The sequence below is a fragment of the Danio rerio genome, chromosome 1 (genome assembly GCF_052040795.2).
Source record: "Danio rerio strain M-AB ecotype USA chromosome 1, GRCz13ab, whole genome shotgun sequence".
NCBI lineage: Eukaryota > Metazoa > Chordata > Actinopteri > Cypriniformes > Danionidae > Danio > Danio rerio.
The window spans coordinates 32,411,493-32,434,547 of NC_141021.1; the positions used below are offsets into that span (position 1 = coordinate 32,411,493).

Below are 23,055 nucleotides of genomic sequence, written 5' to 3' on the forward strand. Positions count from 1 at the left end.
ATAACATTTTCTCCAATTGCGTTTTTACAGATATCCTACAAATATACTTTTTTTGGCTCAAAGACATTTATGCCTGTTAATGACATATTTCGCAAAGGCTTCTTCAGCTATAGGCTACTACCTGTCAGCTGCACCTGCCTAAGTTTTGCGACTTGACTTGTCTGGCGTCTCGATGTATAAGAGGGAGAGAGAGAGAGCAAGAGAGAGAGAGAGAGAGAGACTTAGACCTCAGATTCGATGTATGGCCGCTTGTCTCGGTTACTTTATTGCACTTACTATTGTTACCAATATTGGCTCATCTAAATGAACTTTTCATTCGATTAAAAGCCGAAATATTGCCAGACAGACGAAGTAACTTTCGGTTTTTGAAGAGAGCCGCCTCAGTTATAAAAGATGTGCGCACACACAGGATCTTTTCCGCGACCCACCCATAGTTAAACATAAAGGTGCGTTGAAGGTGTGTGCTTTAATTAGTTATGTTTCCTCTAGATGCTGCCACCTTTGTCAGGAAAAGTTTGCAGATTGCCTCATTAACGTCTTTAGGTTCTCTTTTTGCATTTGGTTTGAACCCAAAATATTGCCAAACAGGCGCTTTCGCATTGCGTTTTGACACTTAATCGTCCACCATTCTCTTTCTGTAAATTCAACTCCTCTTTTCTCCTCACGTGATAAATGAAATATGACGCATTGTAGCTATGTTCAGATTTTAATTATAGAGCATGATCTTGTCTTAAGTCAACTATTTATAATTATATAATCCATTTAATTCAAATAAATATTTAATAATAAAAAACAAACCCGAATACTTAAAAAAAAAAAAAAAAAAATGTGGGGATGGTGTCACGGAGGAAAAGTGATGTCACCCTTGCTGCATCTTAAAACCGGTATCACGGTCAACACCGTCTATCGTGGCAAGCCTACGGAGGAGATATGATTTGAAAAGGCATACACCTGTCTATATAAAGTCCCAGGGTTGATCATGCTTGGTTTGTGCTTTGACATGCTCTAAGACAAAGGAATTGTCTGTAGACCTCCGAGACAGGATGGTCTCTTGGCACAAGGCTGGGAAAGGTCACAGAAAAAAATGTGCTGCTCTGAAAGTTCCAAGGAGCACAATGGCCTCCATCATCCATAAGAAAAGAAAGGCCTTAGTCAGGGAGGTGATCAATAACCTGATACTCACTCTGAGCTTCTGTGGAGGGAGGAGAACCGTACGGAAATACAACCATCTATGCAGCAATCCACCAAATAGGCCTGTATGGTAGAATGGCCAGAAGGAAGCCACTCTCCGCCTGGAATTTTCAAAAAGGCATCTAAAGGACTCTCAGACCATAAGAAACAATATTCTCTGGTCTGATTAAATTAAAAATGAACTCTTTAGAGCGAATACCAGGCGTTTTGTTTAGAGAAAACCAGGCACCACTTATAACCAGGCTAATACCATCCCTACAGTAAAGCATGGTGGTGGCAGCATCATGTTGTGGGGATGTTTTTTTCAACAGCAGGAACTGGAAGACTAGTCAGGATAAAGGGAACAATGAATGCTGCAATGTACAGAGACATCCTTAATGAAAACCTGCTTGAGAGTGCTCTTTACCTAAGACTGGGGTGATGGTTCATCTTTCAACAGGACAATGACCCAAAGCACACCACCAAAATATCAATGGATTGGCTTTACAACAACTCAGTCAATGGTTCAGCCAAATCCCAGACCTAAATCTTATTGAAAATCTTTGCAGAGATCTGAAAATGGCTGTACACCATTGCTTCTTATCCAACCTAATAGAGTTTGTGAGGTACTTGAGGCTGTAGTTGCTGCCAAAGGTGCATCAACAAAGTATTGAGCAAAGGCTGTAAAAACTTATGTATATGTCATTTTTCAGGTTTAGTTATTTTTAGTTTTTTCGTGTGTAGAATTTGGATGAAATAAATGAATTTAATCCATTTTGGAATAAGGCTATAACATAAAAAAATAATTGGAAAAAGTGAAGACAGAAGACACTAAATCATTACAGGTTATGACCGAGAGATAGTTTAGACCACAAGTCACTGATGAGAAGATGACAGATGCCTACTGTATGATAACTAAAATCGACAAATAGCCTTAAGCAATCACTAAATACACTACAGAATGTCACATTTTAAACACACACACAGACAAATTGCATGTAAACTGTGTAATACTTATTACTCACGACTCTTGAGTATTTTTAAAAGGGCTCCTTTTTACTCATACTTCAAGTTATATTTACAACAGATACTCGCACTGAATTTTTGGCTAAGTAATGGCATTTGTTACGCGGGTCTGTGTTTTATTTAATTAATTTGTTTATGTATTTGTTGCAGGTATGTGCTTGTTGCGCTTGAGTTGTAGGTGGAGTTTTCTACACTGCTTGTCCAGGATTGGATGAAGCCCGTGATGTCACTGGGGATTCCCAGTATATTAGGCTGAAAGCAATGGCGGCTCAGTCTCTCTCACTCTCTCGCTCTCTCTCTCAGCTCGGTGGTGGCTTGCGCTCAGGCGATCTGGCTGGCGGGGCCCTGTATGCCGGGAACTATCTACAAGCCGCTCTCTTTAGAGTTTTGTTCCTAACATTTTGATTCTTTAGTTTTCTCAGTGTGTTATCAAGTTTTTATTTTGATACTTTGTTTGTTTCCGTAGTAGGTAGTGGATTATTTTTCATGTTTTTTTATTTAGTTAGTTTAGTGAAGGAAAGCAGACCGGTTTTCCTTAGCTGCCCTCCCTGTTTACATGATTTTTGTTAATGTTTTGTGGTCTTTTTTTGGAAACGTATGATTTATGAAAATTAAAGAATATTGACGGGATGTCAGTTTATTAACTCAAGCAAAAATGTGTTACTTTGTAACTTCGATAAGTCATAGACGTTGAATTTAGTTGGCTACTAACGAGCTTGCTTTTTACCTGTAGGTCGACGCCTGCCCAAAAATGTTTGATCTAACCGAGTTTACAGCGAATCCTAAACAAGTTGACTTATTTAAGGTAAGCAGAGCTGATCTAATAAAAACCGCAGCTCATTATAACATCAGCTTCAAAATGACTATGTCTAAATGTGAACTTCAGAGCAGGTAAAGAGTGCCATTCTTGAAGTTTATGAGTTCGTTCCCGAGGCTTACCGACAAAAATTTCATTACCTTAAAGAAACAGATGCTGAAACTTACGTGGAATTTGTTCGTGAAAAGTGAAGACTTTTGAAGAACTGCGTAAACTTATTATTTCAGAATAATTTAAGTACTGTCTTCCAGAACATGTTGTAACCTATCTCAACGAACAAAAGGTTTCTAAATGTTCAGCTGCTGCTGCTTTTGCAGATGAATATGTTTTTACTCACAAGAATGTTTTTAGTTCTGCTCAAAATTGACCTAATCACACGAATCGCTGGTCTCTAAGGCGTAATTTTGAAGTTACTTCAGATAAATCAGTGGAAAGTTTCAAACCAGTTTTCTTACCAGTCTGAGAAACCATTTTTCCTCTTTTTGCATCTGTTCACGCTTTTTGGGATTTACTCTATAAGTCCCAAAAAGCGTGAACAGATGCAAAAAGAGGAAAAATTCATGCTCGAAAATAATATCGCTGAACCAAGCTTTAGTTCATGGAGTTCAACCTGCTTAATTGTAAAAAAAAATCCGACAACATAACATGTAAATAATCTCCTTAAGCCTGATAGTTATTCGTTACCTCGGATAGAGGATTGCGTGGATCGCGTTGGGAATGAGGTTTTTGTTTTAAAAAATTATCTGCTCCAGGGATATTGGCAGGTCCCTTTAAGTGACAGTGCCAAATAAATATCCGCGTTCATTACACCAGATCATTTTCTAAATTACTACATAATAGCTTTCGGCCTTCGAAACTAGAGAAAGTATTCAGTCGTCTGTCGAGTGCCAACCTCACTATCAATTCGGCAAAATGTGAATTCAGTCGAGCAACTGTGACTTATCTTCGGAAAGTTGTGGGTGGTGGACAAATACGACCGGTGGAGTCGAAGGTCGAGGCAATTCATTGTTTTCCAGTGCCCACTACGTGCCGTGAACTCTGCCGCTTTTTAAGGATGGTGGGATACTACAGAAATTTTTGTAGGGATTTTTCCGTAGTTGCTTGTAGTTCTTTAACTGACCTCCTCAGTTTCAAAATACCATTTGAAAGGTCTGAGGAATGTCAGGTGAGTTTCGAGAGAACCAAAGCCATTTTGATTAGTTCTTCAGTTCTTTCTGCCCCAGATTTTTCTTTCTACTAGAAGGAGGCGCTCACACTTGTCCTTGCTCTACAACATTTTGATGTTTATATTGGTTCTGTTTCGAATCCATTAAAAAAGTCAGATGAAAAACCACAATCAGCTTTTCATGAGATGGAGTTTGTTTCTACAAACGTTTCAACTAGACATTCGAAATATCTGTGAAAAGGATACTGTTATTGTAGATGCCTTATCACGTGTCTCACTGTGGATGTTTTTTCTTCTCTACAATTTATTCGCTTAAGGTTAAGGGTGTTACGAGGGTCTGTGTTTTATTTAATTCATTTATTTATTTAATTATTTGTTGTGTGTATGTGGTTGTTGCGCTTTAGGTGTAGGTGGAGTTTTCTACACTTCTTGTCCAGGATTGGATGACGTCCGTGACGTCACTAGGGATTCCAAGTATATAAGGCTGAAAGCAATGGCGACTCAGTCTCTATAACTCTCTCTCTTAGCTCGGTGGTGGCTTGCGCTCAGGCGGTCTGGCTGGCTGGGCCCTGTATGCCGGGAACTATCTACAAGCCGCTCTCTTTAGAGTTTTGTTCTTAACATTTTGATTCTTTAGTTTTCTCAATGTCTTTTCTAGTTTATTTATTTTAATACTTTGTTTGTTTTCGCAGCAGGTAGTGGATTATTTTTCATAGTCACGTTTTGTTATTTATTTAGTTTAGCGAAGGAAAGCAGCCTGAAGACTGACCTGTTTTTATTCCTTTTACAGGAGTTGTAGGTAAGATCTGTCCATTTTAAAACGTTATAGTCAGAGACCTGTTTTCCTTAGCTGCCCTACCTATCTAAATGATTTTTGTTAATGTTTTGTTGTCTCTTTTTGGAAACGTATTATTTATGAAAATTAAGGAGTATTGACGGGACGTCAATTTATTAATTCAAGCATCTGTGTCTTTTCATATGTTCGGCTCAAACCTTGATTGTTGTTATTATTCGAGCCAGTGTTGAGTTTTGGGCCATAACAGCATTCTTTTTCACACACTGTTCAATTGTCAAAAACTCTCTGCTGGATGGTGCACAGTATACAATATTATATGTCATCAGTTCTTAATCCGTATTCCATCTATCATGCATTTAGCATGAATTTTACAGACTTTTGAGTTTTGTTAATTTTGCTGTGCACAAAGATGCTTTTTAGTCAAGAATTTCTACTTCAGGCAGCTTGCCGTTTCTAATTTCATCAGATTCAAACACCAAGGCCTGTGGAAGCTACTGGATTGCGAGCTGCAGCTAATGGGGTTTGCATACATGAATATGTATATTATGCAGTGTTTGCTACATTCTGTTTTGCTGCTCTTTACAAATTGTTTTAATGTATTCCCCCAGTTAAAAAAAAAAAACCTTACACTTCACCCCCCAAAAATATATATTTAAAAATTCCTTTGATAACATGCTTTTTACTGAACATGTTTTTATTTTAATGTTTTGCTCTGCTTATTTCACCATGGTGCAGTTTAATGCTAATGAGAAACCAGGGCTGCTATACTGCAGAGCCTTTGATTATCCAGTGACTTTATAGAAACACTTGGGCAGATGGATTTGTAACCAAGAGAGATTACCCAAGTGAATTTCTTAAACTCTCCCTTAATGTTTTGTCACAAAATAAAATGCAAGAGTACTAAAGAGAACTAGGCATTTTTATAAAAATGCATTAGATATCATATTTATATGTGGAATTAAAAAAATACAGTAATGGTCTTGCATGCAATGAATTTACGTAATAAAAATTAATGAGTGTCATATCCGTTTCCATCTTCCCCAACACCTCCTTTAAACTGTATGTTTAATAAATCCACCTCGTCAGCTAATTAATATTTAACAGTGATATTATAGATATATACAGATCTACAGCCAAGAAAGAAGTTAAAAAACAAAATTCTAGGTGACTGTGTGCATCTTTTTATGGCAAATGAAAAATACACATGGAGTCTCCATCAGGTTCTTGGCCTCTTGTTTACTGTCTGTTCTCTACCCCTTCAGATCCACTTCACATAGTGATTCATAAATCCTCTTTGCCTAGTTTGAGCCTTACTCCCCCCCTTTCAATGCAGCAAATTTATTTTTAAGAACTTTTCTAAAAGACAAATCTCTTTAGCTCTTTGCAGTTAAATGGTCAAAAGTTTGGCTCTTTTCAGTTTTTAAGAACCAATATTTTATATTTGCTGTGTTCTATGCTCCTGAGAATGATGCCTTTTAAAATTCATCTAAAATGGAGTACACAGATGTTAATCATTGTAATATTAACCAGTTGCACAGAGAGATTTGTTCTCTGAGGTATTTTGCTTTCTTTTGGGAAGACATTAGTAAATATGACCACTGAGGGTAGGAAATCAATAGCTCACAATGGATTTGTGCATTGATTGCCACTGGCTGACTAAAACTAGGTGCCCAAAGCACTTTTAGATTAATGCAATAAAGTGAGCAAGGTAAGACTGCCACAGAATGCCAGTGGTGGAGCTGTGTTCTCTTCTTCTGGCTCAAGGCCAACTCTTTTGCAGTGTGAGAATGACTTATTGCTGTCCAACTCAGTGCCAAGTAAATTCAGAGATGAAAAAATGATTTAGGTCCAGTCTGTTCTACTAATATTCTAAGGCCCTTTTAGGCTATATAATGAAACACTTAAATATATATAGAACATATAATACTATGTTAGGGAATGTGTTCAATTCAATAGCCATAGTCGCTTATTAGAAAGAATCCTGAAAAGAATATTTTTTAATATGTAGTCTATATTACTGTATTATTATTGTATACATATTCTGGCTAAATGAGCAAATAAATGAATATATATTTTATCATTATTATTATTATTATTCTAAATTATTATTGGAATTTTTAGTATTTTGTGAGAAGAAAAAGACTGTGGAGTGAGAAACTAGTGTAGGAGTGAGATGGTTGCCAGGGGCAACAGTACAACAGTTGAATGGTTTAAACCTTAGTCCAATCAAAATCTAGCATTCCAAAAAGCTGTGTAGTTATATAGATATATCATCACCTTGGAATGATAAGGTTCTTTTTGCATTCTGAATGATTTTGAGATATTAAGCTTCAAAGTTTTTACATTCCATAGCAAACAATATGTGTGTAACATTTGTTTATTAAATAAAAAGTATTAAAATGTTAACAACTTATAAAAAACATCCCATAATGTAAATATGTTGTCATTTAATAAGAATATGTCAATAACTCAATTTTGACAAAAATGTCAGATAGAACCTCATAATTCTAAGGTGAAGATAAATATATAAAGAATAACAGAATGCTGAAAGTTGTAAAAATTATATTTCTTACTAAAGATGAGCACGGTGTTCCTTGAGAAGATATTTTTTTTCAATGTGATACCTTACGGGTTTCAAAAGAATGTATGACTCATATCTATTTACTTACTTTATTAGTTACACCTTTTAAATTTCCTGTTTTATCACATCCCAAAGGTGCTGTACTGAATTGAGTCTGGTAACTGTGAAGGCCATTTAAGTGTAATGAACTTACTGTCATAGTCAAGAAACCAGTTTTTAAGATGAATTTGAGTTTTTTGACAAGATGGGTAAACTGTATACAGTATATTAATATATTCATTCATTTTCTTGTCGGCTTAGTCCCTTTTTTAATCCGGGGTTGCCGCAGCGGAATGAACCGCCAACTTATCCAGCAAGTTTTTACGCAGCGAATGCCCTTCCAGCTGCAACCCATCTCTGGGAAACATCCACATAAACATTCACACACAGACTCATACACAACTGACAATTTAGCCTACCCAATTCACCTGTACCACATGTCTTTGGACTGTGGGGCAACGCGAAGCTCCCAGAGGAAACCCACGCGAACGCAGGGAGAACATGCAAGCTCCACACAGAAACGCCATCTGAGCCGAGACTCGAATCAGCGATCCAGCGACCTTCTTGCTGTGAGGCCACAGCACTACCTACTGCGCCACTGCTTCGCCATATTATTATATTATAAATATTAAATATTACAATTTTAAGTATAAAATATTATGCAGACCCAAACACTATCAGCAGCAGTCTAAACTGTTGATACAAAGAAAAATAGCTCCAAAACAGATTTCATGTTGTTTTCTACAATAGCTGACCCTTGCATAAGAGACTCCGACCAGGCAACCCTTTTCCAATCTTCTGTAGTACTGAGTGGGTGAACCCATGCAAACTGGAGTCTCAGTTTGACACCGACAACTCTCAAGCCACTTTAATCACATTTCTTGCCCTTTCTAAAGCTTGGACTGAACTTCAACAGATTATCTTGATCTGGAGCCCAAGACTGCTAGCCTAAGACCTGAAGCTAAGCAGGGTTGATTTTGGTTAATACTTAAGGGAGACTACCTAGGAAAACCAGAGCCACATTTCCACTTTCTATTTACTTAACGTTTCCTTTCCATGTTGATCTGGGCCAGTCAGCCATCTTCTACGGTGGTGTTTTTCTGAAGTGTAAAACAATACTTGGCAATGCAGGTGTAATGTAAACAGTAATATGTATGATGATCAGATACTTTTCTTTTGGGGAATCCAAACAATCATTTTTGTATTATTATTATTATTATTATGTTAGTAGAACTTACAGGGGATGTTTACACACCAAGCTGATGGTTGACCAATAAGAAATGTTGGATCGTCTGTGAGCTGTCAGGTTAGTTTATGTTGGTGAGTTTAGAAAGGAAACTTCTACCTAACTTCCTACAGAGTTCAGCTCCCACTCTGATCAAAAAGAGCTAAACCAACTAAGTAGGGTCTGAAGGTAGGGTTACTTTGTAATTAAAGACAGGTGTGTTTGATCAAGGTTGCATTGAACCCATGACCTAGTATTGCTACTGAACATCGCTTTGTGGTCACATCCTAAAGGTACACAAAATCAATTACAAGGAATTTCATCTTTAACATCCCATCCTGGTGGAATGACTTGCCTTAACTCTAATCGAACAGCTGAGTGTCTGACCATCTTTAAGAAACATCTGGAGACACATCTGTTTAATCAAAACTGTACTGACTAACAATAACATTTACTAATTACTCTTTAACCGTTTTTCCAGTTTATTTATTTTTTTTTCTTTTTTTATGCTAAACCAACTTAGTCTTTTGATGGCATTTACAGTACATATGTGTGCTCTCTGGTAACCCCAAAAGCTTATATTATCATCATTTGTAAATCATTTTAGGGAAAAAAGCATCTGCTAAATTATTAAATGTTTGTAAATTTAAGAGTAGCTTGCCTATGTGCATATTATGATAAACAGTTTGTCTATTGCTGTGATTGAAAGGAGTTGATTCAATGAGTTACTTGGTTCTTCTTAGGTAGTTTTTTACATGCTTTAAGCAAGAAAAGCTGACACTGTTCACCCCAGTATAACAGCTACAGTAGATCCTCTTGTGGGATTTCTTCTTCCCCATTCTAAGCTGGGGCTAAGCAAGCTAAGAACAACCACCTCTTCCAAGCACTGCCACTGCTTGTGTCCTGGACAAATCCAGTGTGTCATTGACCTTCTTGGCTTTCTAATAATCTTTAGTCATCGATTTGGATCTATATCTATTTTTTCATTGCTACTTATAAAGCTGTGCTGTCTACTCTACATTAAAAACACACTCGGAAATTCAAGACATTTCTCACTATGCATTCTTAAGTGATCTTATGTGCTTGTCTACTGTCATTAACTGTCAAAGTTTTATTCAAATACAATTCCTACAACTCAGATTTGTTCTTGTCTTACAGTGCATTCCAAGTGGGATAAATATCGCCTTCCGAAGGGACATTGGCGTGAAAAAATCATGGCACAATATTGAAGTGCTGAAAACTAAACAAAATAACATAACAAAAACTGATAGACACTTCAGGCCATGATCCTTTGAACAGGGAAGTTGTTTGGTGTCACACACTGCACTCAGTTTGGAAGGTCTCATCCATTTGCTCTAATCCCTTCAGAGGGACTGTCCGAAGGGATTATTGAAAAGGGATGAGCCCTTCAAAATGGATGATGTGATGTTAGCCATTCAATCGATTTCGACTCTTGGCGATCCTACAGGCTAAGTGCTCTTCTTGCTTTCTGATCCCATATTGCTTCTTTTAGTTGATCCGTTTCAAGCCTGTGTCTTCGTTGATGGCCTGGTCTAAGCATGATTGTTTTTTCCAATGAACTGGAATGCAGTTCATGCACAAAGTATGCTAACCTAAGTTTTTTTCATTTTTCCTTCTATTGACATGTCCAGCTTGACTTCTTTGTTCATCATATTTTGCCGTCCACGGAATCGTCCTTGCAAGCACCAGGGCTTAACCAAACAATTCTCCTTTTATCTGCCTTTTTCACTGTCCAGCTTTCACCCGTTACATAAATATGGGGAATACAATCCCCTGGACCAGGTTACATATTATGCCTAGATTGATGTTTCTGTTTTTAAATGCGGTTTATTTATAACTAATTTATAGAATATCACGTGCTTATGATTGATCACAGCTGGTCTCGCTTCAGCTACTTATATCACACCAATCAGATGAATTCTAACTCACTATTAATAGTCAGTTTTTTCACTCTAGTCATCTTCGTCTTGAAGAATCCCTCCTTCCACCCCTACCTCTCCCCCTTCTCCTGATAGGGCGGCATGGAGGCCCAATAGTTACCTGTAGTTAGCACTATCGACTCACACCAAGAATCCCACTGGTTCAAGCTCTAGTCTGCATTTCTGTGTGGAGTCTGTATGTTCTCCCCATGCTTGCATGGGTTTTCCCCGGGTTCCCTGGTTTTCGCCTACCGCCTAAGTGTGTACTCTTGAAATAGATGATTCATAGATAAGCATTACATTTCTTCATCTTATTCCAGCTTTCTGATGATCGTTTTTGCATTACGATTAAACAAGATGGGGCATAGAATGCAGCCTTGCCTCACACACTTCTCAATTTTGAACCATTTTGTTTCTCCACATCGAGCCCTAACTGTGGTTTCTTGATCTATAAATAAGTATCTAATCAACTTCACTAAATAGGGTGTAACTCCAATTTTGCCAAGCACTTTCCAAAGCTTATTGTCATCAATGCAATCAAAAGGTTTTCTAAAAATCAATGAAGCACATGTAAAGATTTTTTTGTACTGAATGGATTTTTTCATTATTCAACGCATGTTTGCAATAAGATCTCTGGTGCCATGACCTCTTCTGTACCTTGCTTGCATAACAGGCAAATCAACCTCAACGATTGGGGCTAAGATTGCTTGATGATCTTGAGAAGTATTTTGCTAACTTGTAGAATGAGAGCAATAGTGCGGTAATTGGAGCAGTTCTTAGCTTTGCCTCTCTTAGGAATTGACATAAAAATTTACCTCTTTCAATCTCTTGTACATATATTTGACTTACATATCTTCTGACACAAATTGGCAACAACCACAAGAAGAATGTCCTTTAACAGTTCTGCTGGAATGGTATCTATACTTGGGGCTTTGCTATTGGACAGTGCTTTTGTTGCCTAGATTATTTCCTTCATGAGAATGTCTGGTTTCAGGTTCCAAACGGACCTCTCAATTTACTTTGATCTATCAACTTCTGGTTCAGACTTGTTGCTGGTGTACAGTACTTATGTGTATTCAAGCCATCTGTTTTAAATGCTTTATTGAGCTTTCCATTTTTTACCTTGTTTGTTCTTAATCAAATCACTTTTATTGTCACATCATCAGCAGCACGTGTGTTATGTTGAGTGAAAAGCTAATGGTACCTCTCCAGGCAGTGAAGGGTGTGCATGTCTTCCTTACTAGTCCAAAAGTTTCACTGGTGCAACTCTTCGTAACATCATCTTATAGTTCTTTGCATCGCTGATCCCAATGTGTGAGTGCCATATGCTTTGGGTGCACAGCAATACACATTAAATGTACTTTATTAATGCATTATTTCACTCATGTCAATGTATATAAATGCACTGAGTTAGTGCCTTAATTGTTGATTAAAGGGGTGGTCCACTACGATATCATATTTTAAACTTTAGTTCATATGTAATTTAGATGTAATGTAAATGTAAATGTAATGTGTATTTATATAGCGCATTTATTGTGTATGGCCATACACCCAAAGCGCTTCACAATCATGAGGGGGTTCTCTCCACACCACCACCAGTGTGCAGCATCCACTTGGATGATGCGACGGCTGCCACAGGACAACGGCGCCAGTGCGCTCACCACACACCAGCTATTGGTGGAGTGGAGAGACAGTGATAGAGCCAATTCAGTGGACGGGGATGATTGGGAGGCCATGATCGTATGGGCCGATAGAGGGACATTGGCCAGGACACCGGGGTTACACCCCACCCCACTTTCACGAGAAGTGCCATGGGATTTTTAATGACCACAGAGAGTCAGGACCTCGGTTTAACGTCTCATCCGAAAGACGGCGCCCACTGACAGTGTAGTGTCCCCTTCACTTTTTACTGGGGCATTAGGACTCACTTAGACCTCAGGTTGAGCGCCCCCTGCTGGCCTCACTAACACCACTTCCAACAGCAACCTAGTGTTCCCTAGTGGTCTCCCATCCAGGTACTAACCAGGCTCAGCCCTGCTTAGCTTTAGTGAGTAACCGATCTTGGGCTGCAGGGTGATATGGCTGTGGTGTTTATGTGTGAACATAAACAACATCTCTAAATGTAATATGCTCAAAATTCAATGCAAAGTGAGACAATGGCTCTTACAGAGTTAGCCGAGCAAAGCCTACAGTGAAGATAGATTGGGGACACAAAAAACACATAATACATTTGGGCTAGTGAAATCACAAATGCTTCAGGTTACACACATTCACCACACACATACACCCTGTGCAGAAAAGGGGGCATGGCCAGAGGTGCTGTTATTTTATAGCAGAGAAACCTAAAATGCCATACAAATGCTGCTTTTTCCACAGAGCTTTTTCTGTTTCTGAATTTGGGCTTCTAAAGGACACGATACAAAGAGAGAAGTGCTTACCGTTTAGTTTTAATTATATTACAAAGAATTATAAAAAGATTTAGCTCTAGCATTTGACAAAGGACAGCTTCCAGAATCTCTCTAAGTTATGTGCTAGATTCAGCTAAAAGCTCCCCAAAGAAGCATCAGTTACAACATAATAGAAGAAGCTGTGAATTGTGAGCCACAACCTGTAAGTATTTTTATTTGTTAAAATTGATTTATTACATACATAGTGTCTAGCGGTAATGGTATGTTGTAGCAAGGACGTAACCAAGGATGTAAACAAAGAGAAATGCTGTTTGGCACCATTAACAATTTAGCTACAAATTCATGTTTTCCGTCAAACTGCTGTAAACACCCACAATCTTCAGCAGCGCGTGCAGTGTCTCTCTATCCGGCCACTTTCCCTGCGTTCTACATCTTAAATAACAAACTCACAAAAGTTAAAGGAACGTTATATATTACTTGCACATGCTTAGTCCAAATGTAAAAAACATTTGTCAGATTTTATTTTAAAGAGCAGGCGTGAGGTTTAACTGTGTCCTTTTCGTTTTCTGTCTGATTCAGGCTCAAATCGAAATGGATAACAGCTACTCTGACTGACAGTATTTATGAAGCAGAGGCCAAGCGCATGCTTGTAGCAGGAGCATGACGCTTTTCCTGATGACGTTGAGCCAATTGGTGAACAACAGCACATTATGTTAGCAAACCAATCAGAGCTTCTTGAGGGCAGGCCCTTCAGAGTAACTAGGAAATATGACAGTTGTTTTTATGTTAGCTCAGTAGCAGTATATAATTAAAGTAAGATATATATATATATATATATATATATATATATATATATATATATATATATATATATATATATATATATATATATATATATATATATGTAGCATTAGCACACATTGCTTTGCATCTTATGAACACAACCAAGCCTTAAAAATACACTCTAGGCCACCCATTTAAACAACAGGTGTATTTAACATATTTATTTGGTGAGACAGTTTAGTGTTAGTTTTATGGGCCGAGTGAAAATACATTGTCCAAAGAGGAATAAGCAGCACGGAAGAAACAGCACAGTCAATGATTATTAGTTGTGAAGTGCAACATCTATAAATAAAGTCAAGTCAGATCGGTACTATAATTGAGAGGCAATGACAGGGAGAAATAGATGGATTTTTAAAGGCTTCCCAAGAGCTTAATTACAGTTGTTGTGTGATGATGTATTGAGCTAGTCATATGAGCCTGTGCTTCAGAAAGTGATTTAAGTGCTTTAAGCCTAATCTATAAAGCTGTTTTCTGCATGTAAATATTATAAATGACTGCTGCCACAATAGATGATTATGTTCTATTAAACTGTAAATTTGAAATATATTCACATTGAACAGTAGTTCCCAAGTACAGTTCTGGAAATCCACATCCCTGCACATTTTATATTTGTATCTTTCTTATTTAAACATACAAAATGTGCAGGGTGGCGAGTCCCCAGTTGGGAACCAATGACAGAAAACAGCTCTTATTACAGTTATATATAACGGTTTGTTTATTTATTTATTTACTTACTCATCATAGTTGAAGAAACATTGACCTGCAGTATTGTTTTATTCAGTTGCTACTCATAGAGATGTGAAATATTATAATTCTATAATATTATTTTGTGTAAAAAAATATTAGGGTTTGATCTGTAATTAAAGATTATTGAACAGTGCATTGGCAGAGTTAAACATGAACCTTCCAGTTGAAATAAGTTTAAACAAGTCCTCCTTACCCATGAAATATGCAACTGTCTTGCACATCGCAGCTCCAAATATGAAGTCCTCTAGCAGGCTGGGGATGAGATTAAAGGGTATACAGAAGATGGCCATCATAAGATCACTAACGGCCAGAGAGAGCAGGAAGGAGTTGGTGACTGTCCGCATTCTCTTGTTTACAATCAGGACCACAATGATCAGAAGGTTCCCAAACACACTCAGGAGAAAGACAAGTGAGTAAAGAATAATCCTCACTGAGTCCATTTCTGAAGAGAGAGAAAAATCCATTTTGGTCAAGGCAATCAATACATTCTCTTATGACACCTTTAATAAAGAAGTGAGCTACATTTTCAAAGTGGGTATGTTTAAAACATGTTTTGAAATATGTTTTACTGCACAAGCTGATGAGTGGTGTTTTATGCGTCGTATGATTATGGGTTATGAGAAATGAATGCAGGGTGTCTGTTTACATGGAATGATGGAAACGGTTGTGGAAAAAAAGCACATTTTTGATTTCAGATGAGGAATCCGTAAAGTAATCACCTTCTCAGGTAGGTGGCTGTCTGTGAATTTCTCGCCTCAGCTTTGAACAATCAATTCACCATCACCGTCACATACTTCAAAGTAATCTTTATGCATTTTTTACCACCTAACATGTAGGCAATATTGATAATCATTCCCATTTCTGATCTCAGTTCGTCTTTCATACTCCTGAAGTAAAGCCACGTCATCCATAACACTTTACTCAGACCAGGTAAAAATAACCAAATATATTTAATGAACCTTTTTTTATATAATAATATTTTTAAATGTACAAGTTGAGATGATTTGCTAAAATTCAGTGCTTAATAGTGTTCAGTTTTTGCATATAAAAAAAGAAGCTGATAAAATATGCAATATTTTAATTTGATTAAATTAATTGAAAAAACAACTGAAGTTAAATTAGTAACTTCAAATATTGGTCGTAAATTTATTTCTGCCAAAGTAATAACATATATGTAAATGGTGACTTATCTATCTACAAATTTTCATACTGCACAATTCTATCATTAGGACATTTTCCTGTAAATGTGACATTGATTATTGCTTATTTTAACCCTAACTTCTTTATTGCTGTTGTTTGTTTGTTTTGCTGGTGTTTGTTTTGTAGAAACCCTCTCCCAGTGCACTCCGTTTACAGCACAATTGAAATATTATTATATCATTAAAATGTAGACAAACAGACAGACAGACAGACAGACAGGTAGACAGATAGATAGATAGATAGATAGATAGATAGATAGATAGATAGATAGATAGATAGATAGATAGATAGATAGATAGATAGATAGATAGATAGATAGATAGATAGATAGATAGATAGATAGATAGATAGATAGATAGAATATGTATTCTGTGACAGAAAATCATAAACAGCTTAAAATTGATTTGCAATTTGTCATTCTGTTCTTTACTCCATTCTTTTAGAGATGTTTCATACTGGAGTTTATAAACATAGCCCTTTGTCCCTGGGCATAAACAGATTCTGACTATACAGTGGAAACATCAAGAAAGCATAAAATTGACATTTGTGAAGTTGTGGCTGCCTTCTTAGTCAGTCACAGTCACTGGTGTCAGCAACACTACAGTTACAGTTAATACAGTGTCATCCAAATGGCACAGTGTATTGCTCATTCTAATGTTCAGTGTCAGTCTGTGTGTAGTGTCATGGCTGTAACTGTTGTGACAGCTCCTCGTTTGTTGTGTTCCCCTGACAGCTCCTCTGTTCATTTGCTCTGCTAGGAGCAGTACCTGCTCTCACAGGAACAGTACCTACCAAACGTGTCTCCTCATGCATGTCAGATTTGCTTCAAATCAAATTAAATATGAACTACTGAGTTACAAGTCACAAAGGACTCAAATCAATATAAATGGAGGCATTTGGAGTCCTGTTATTTTGCTTGTTCTTGTTCCTAGGTTGGTGACAGAAGTAATGTTATTATTTTATTGTATCTTTGCATGACCATGTGGCTTTGTTTTGGGTCATGCATTGTTCTATTCAGGCAGTGTGTTCTGTGTCTGGGTCATAAGGTCTGGATTCTGTCCGATCCCTATTTTCAAATCTCCTTTTAGCCAAATGTTTGTGTACGACATCACAGGACACCTCTTGTCTAATCGTGTGTGTCATTACTGTTAAGCACATGGTTTTGTATTGTGTTCATGGCCATGTGCTCTTGTATTGTCATTTGGTGTCAGCATGGCTTTAGTCTGTTTATGCCATGTGCTCTGATTTCTTTAAATAACCTCAATCAACCGTCTCAACTGTCTGAAAGTCATATTTACAATTTGGCAACTTATAATTACAACATCTTATGTAAAGGCTAATATACCTCCAGGTGGTTGTTATCACAGATTATAACACAGCTGTCTGGAATACATGATTTTGATTGGTTAGACACAACATTTGTATGTTCTACCAGAACAACAACCGCCCATTGCAGATATTCCAATCATCTTGGCATCTATATATGCGTGAAAAATTATGTTTGCTGTTTGCTCAAACCATATTTTAAATGAGCTGAAACAATTCTTTAGTTTGGGGGGACTACTTGATTGGTTTTTGTTCAATCTACTTAAATCGGTACAGACTAATAAATTAACTAAATTCCTTTAAGTTCAACACAAATTGATTGCCTGAAACCCAGCATTTTTACAGTGTATACTTGTCTGTCTTTACCATTGTTTTCAACTGTTTGCCACTTTCTTGTGACTGAATAATGCATAGGTTAATGTATGCTCCTTTCAGCCATTTTCATTTCTCTTGGCCTTTAATTAGATAATTAATAAAGTATTACTGCTAAGAAAAATATTTGATCTCATTTTTACATTTTGTGGCAAGTAGCAGTGACAAACTGGATAAAGTACATGCAGGTAATTGTTTTCGCAAAATATAACCATTCAGTCTTATATAACAGCGCTCCGCTTTGCATGGGCTGCTGAAAAGCATGTCTGTAATTTATTCTGTAATAAAAATCACCTGGATGTTCTTTACCTCTTACAAACTTTTTTGTACTTTATCCTGCTTTTTCTGTGGCAACTTGTTGAAAAACATACAAATTAGACAAAACAACATTGTTCTCTATTTAAGTTTCTTTATGAAGTGTATTCAGTGAATCTGGAACCTGATCCTAGTATTGGACTTTTAAGGAGCAGAGACCAAATACAATTGCACATGCTTGACAAATACATTGGGTAGAAACCAAATACAAGCAATTCTATTTTGTATGTTTATTGCAAAAAATAAATATATAAATAAATAAATAATAATAATTTTACAAATGTGGAAACTTTATGCTGTTCTCACCATTGGAATGTGGGCTAGAGAATTTGGAAATATGTTACACTTAGAAGAACTGAAACTCACACTAAGTGACAAATTTTTATCAGGGTTTGGAAAACATTCGTACTATTTTTGTAGATAAAGACTTGAACTGATACTGAACACTGAAATGATATAGATTTTTACAAGACTATTGGATGTTAACTTATTTATTTTATTTCATTATTAATTTACAAATTATCTTATAATTATTTTATAATGTCTCTATTGGCTTCATTGTCCATGTTGTACACCTAGCTTAAATTTTTTATTTTGTGTCACATGCAGTTTCATGTTGTAAATGGTATTCACGTATAATAAGGTTTTTTATGAACTTTCCCCAAACATGATGTTAGATTAGTGGGGTGGGAGGTAGGGTTTTGAGTTACTTTTTAGTAAGCTAAATTCACTGTGATAAAGCACTTCCAGGGGAACTTTGATATATGGTCCATCTCTTTCTTCTAAGCATTTAGGCCGGTACTGTATGTACAGTTGTAGTCAGAATTATTAACCTAGCTTTGATTTTTTTTTTCTTTTTTAAATTCTTACTAAAATATGATTAATAGAGCAAAGACATTTTCACAGTATATCTGCTAATATTTTTTTCTTCTAGAGAAAATCTTATTTGTTTTATTGTGGCTAGAAAAAAAGATTTTTTTTTTTAACAACTATTTTATGGTCAAAATAAATAGCCACTTTAAACCTTATTAACCTAGTTAAGCCATTAAATGTCACTTTAAGCTATATAGAAGTGTCTGGAAAAATATCTCATAAAATATTATTTACTGTCATTATGGCAAAGATAAAATAAATTAGTTATTAGAAATGCATTATTAAAACTATTATGTTTAGAAATGTGTTTAAAAAAATCTTCTCTTTGTCAAACAGAAATTGGGAATAAATAAACAGGAGGCTAATAAATCAGAGGGGCTAATAATTATGACTTTAACAGAATGTAGGTTTTTCAATGAAAAAGAAAAAAAAAGAAAAAAAAATTGTTCTCTTTATTAAATCTTTAATTAAATGCAAATCTGATAGAAACTAAAATAGCTAAATGGAGCATACACTAAAAAAAACAACCTTGTGTAAGAATGGGTTTTAAACCACAGTGCTTCAAACTGTAGAGTTCGCTTCTGCTGAGCGACTAAAAAGTTACCAGCATGATGGTAAAAAACTGTACATTTCTAGTCAAAACATTCTTCTGCAATCCCATACCAAAAACGGAAATAAGGGCAGTATTAATGGCTATAAATGTGGGAGAGCAATGATATTATGTGATTGTATTGTATTGCAATATGGAACAATTAAGTGTTGATGTTAAATCAAAAGTAATTCACAAATACTTGAAAATGAGATGATTTAATGACAAGAATTCTCTATGGTTACAACTGTGTTAATTACACAATACCTGTATAAAATGATAAAATGATATGATATAAATTGTACTCAGCTTAAATGTAAAATTAAAGTTACCAGAGGTAGAAGGAGAGACAAAGGGGGAGGGAGAGAGACAAAGAGATTAAGTAGGCCTCAATGAGGCAGAGAAGATAGACTCAAGAGGAGGAGAGGAGCAGAGCAGGAGAAAAACAGACCAAGAGAAGACAGGGCAGGCAAAGAAACAGAGCACAGTTTACCAACTATTTTGTATCTTTCTTGAACATGTGACTAAAGCCCAAATGATGAGACATTCAAACTGACCAATTAACATATGATCGCATCATAAAACCCCCAAAGTCCACATTTCAGGCCCTGATCTTATCAATATATGCCTTTGGAGTCAGTATGGACCTTCTTGAGTCAAAAAGACATGTTTTGTCATATAAACAGATGCATATGATAATTTAGCCTCTTACACTTGTACTATTCAGTAACAAGATGGTGACTGACCTAAGAAAAACTGACCTAAACAGCAGTGTGACAGACAAGAATTTAAGTATGGATGTGAACATACATTTACTGACAGGCAAGATGATTCGAAGTTTCTAAAAAGCCATTTGTTTCTAGTTTTAGTGATTCGCGACTGACCAATCAGAAAATACATATTATTCAACATGTTTTATTCTGTGATTGCAAATGCTGTAAATTAAGCCATATTAAATTCCACTGTTACTGTACAAAGAGGTTGGATTTGTCTTTAGTTTACTTGGAAATATATTGCAAACGTTATTATTTAACAAACTGACAATCAATACAGATGCTTCATCCATTGCATCTGACATGATTTGTCATAGACATGCCCTAACTCACAGCTTAAAGAATATCCAGAATCTACTTATAACTAATAAATACAATCTTTCTGATATGAAATAAATTCAATAGTAGATTTACTGATCTCCCTTATTTTCATCTATTAGTAATTTATTTATCTACCTCTGTTTATTTATGTCTCTATCTATTATTCCCCTCTTAATTTTCTCCAGGTTTTGTTGTGGTGGTTTATTTATTTTTGTGGTGATTTTATCTCCTGGGTTGTCTTGCTATGGTGTGTATGCCACAGTTTGTAAAAGCCCATCTGCACTGTGTGATTGAAATTTTGCCCTTTCCTAAACCAACATTAGACAAGGGGCATTATTCTTGGTGTGAACAAAGTTTGAATAATACTTCTCGTGCTTGTCCCTGCAAGCGCAGATGCATGCATTTCAATAATGCATCTATATAATGTTTTATTCATTGGTCAGTTCAGCTGCGTTCATCATGAATTCTGCTTAGATTGAAATTGTCTACAGGCATTGCCTGTACCCAAGTTAAAAATGGGTCCTTAATCATTTGATAAATAAATTAAAATGAGCAAATGGGAGTCATCTGCAAGTCTGTGATTTTTAGAATGTCACATAATTAGGCTGGGTAAAAGGATTTGCTGTTATTCAAAGCCAATTAAAAATTAAAGCCATTTTATTCGGGCACAGTGCCAAAGTGTAATGTTAGGAGCCTGTATTCAGTTTCAGTGCCAAAAACAACACCACAGAGTAAGCATCCAACCAAGGGAATGCAGTTAGAAAAGTATTTTTTCTTACTCAATAACGAATGAACTCGTTTTTTTCTCTCTTCACTAAAGCAAGCTCTATTAAACTTAATAACTGCCCAAAGCAACACTTCTTCATTTAAAGTTTGAATTATTTGCCCGTTCACTAAAAGCACAATATCCTGATCAGCTAATGTATCTTTCACAGTGCAGAAAGCCAACATATTAACACACAACACATTTAATTAGTCAGCATTAAAGTCTTAAATATGAAAGGGCTTTAAAATTGCTTCTTCTAATCCTCTAATCTTTTTTCTCATCACATTAAGTACAACAACAACATAAATCATTTTAAAAGAAAAGTATCTGTTCAAAACAATTAAAAACAGTGACAACCAAAACAACAGTCCATACATTTAAAACATGCAAAGCAGCAATTATATATTATTATTATTAATAATATATTATTATTATTATTATATATTATTAATCTTTCTGCAATGCATGCTTGCAGAACTCCTAGCTCATGTATGGTTTAAAGATTTAAATGTCAGTGGGCCTGTTTCAGTAAGGAGGTTTAACCAACTCAGAGTTTAAACTTAAACTCAGAGTTGACTAACTTTGCTCATGCAAAGTTATAGAAAATATAACCATATATTTAAAAAAGCAACACCTCTGCATCAGTGAAACAGACAGTTAGCGTTGAAAAACATATCTACTGAAGTAAATACATAAATTTACATTTAAAGTATTTAAATTAGTGTAGCCAATCGATTAAAAATATTAAGTAATTAATGACATTTTTTTAATCAATTGCAATTAATCACATTTAAGAGACTGAAACTTGTAATTGTGGCTATTTAAATGTAAAATTCATGTAAAAGCAAGACAAAAACTATTTAAATTAAAATATAATTGTTTATTCAAATTTTTGTTTAACTTGTACCATAGATTTCTTCATGTAAACAACAAACCCACAATAAACAATCCTGGCTTGACACCCATATTTATTACAGAAATTAAAACACAGGCATGTTAATGCCATTTAAATTTCAAAACAATCAATGCCAATAAAGAAAAAAAAAATTTCCAAGTTGGATTCTAATTGGACTGCAAATAAATGCCAAAATACAGGCATTGCAAATATGGAAAATAGAAAATTATAATAACAATAAAGTATTGAATACAAACAATTGTTCTCATTTTAAAGTTGTATTGCTGTGAGTTGAGAACATTAATTATGAAGTAGAAACAATTTTGCTTAGTCCTCCTTTACATTGAGCCAGTTGCTAAAACAGTCCAGTCTGTTGACACTATCGGGGGACAATGTGGACCTTATCTTTTGAATAATGTGAGCTGAGAGTGCAACGCAATCAATCTCACTGCAATTTGTAACTTTTTGATTTAGTGGCCAAAGACAATGACATTTAGGCAGGTTTGTTGCTAAGAAAGGCACGCGTGCGTGTGCGCACAGACACACAAACCAGGGCCGTGCACAGGGTGGTGGCCCGGTGGCTAAACTCTGCTCTCATTGGCTGAGGTGCCCCTCTCAGGAGGCACTTGCTCTTCACTTTGCGATCGCGTTGAGCACCTGCTCCTGTAAGGGTCTGTGCTCTGTGCATAGGCCTGACACAGACAGACACACACATGCAATGCACAGGCCAGGGCAGCCGGAGCGACTCCCTTTAGATTCAACAGGCTTGATTGCGTTTATCAAATTTGCTTAAACTAAGCGTTCTAAAGTATGGTTGTATTTCACAAGGATTCTGACACAACAACGTGAAGCATACGCTTTCGTTGCC

The 23,055-nt window shown here is 36.1% G+C and overlaps 1 protein-coding gene across 2 annotated transcripts in view; it reads right to left on the minus strand.

Annotated features, from left to right (window-relative positions):
- cckbra (cholecystokinin B receptor a) overlaps window positions 1-23,055 on the minus strand; it is a 45,594-nt gene that overhangs the window by 12,592 nt on the left and 9,947 nt on the right. For both annotated transcript variants that reach the window (XM_087234930.1, NM_001114714.2), the window contains 1 exon segment: window positions 14,951-15,199. In XM_087234930.1, coding sequence (XP_087091056.1) covers window positions 14,951-15,199 — 249 coding nt within the window.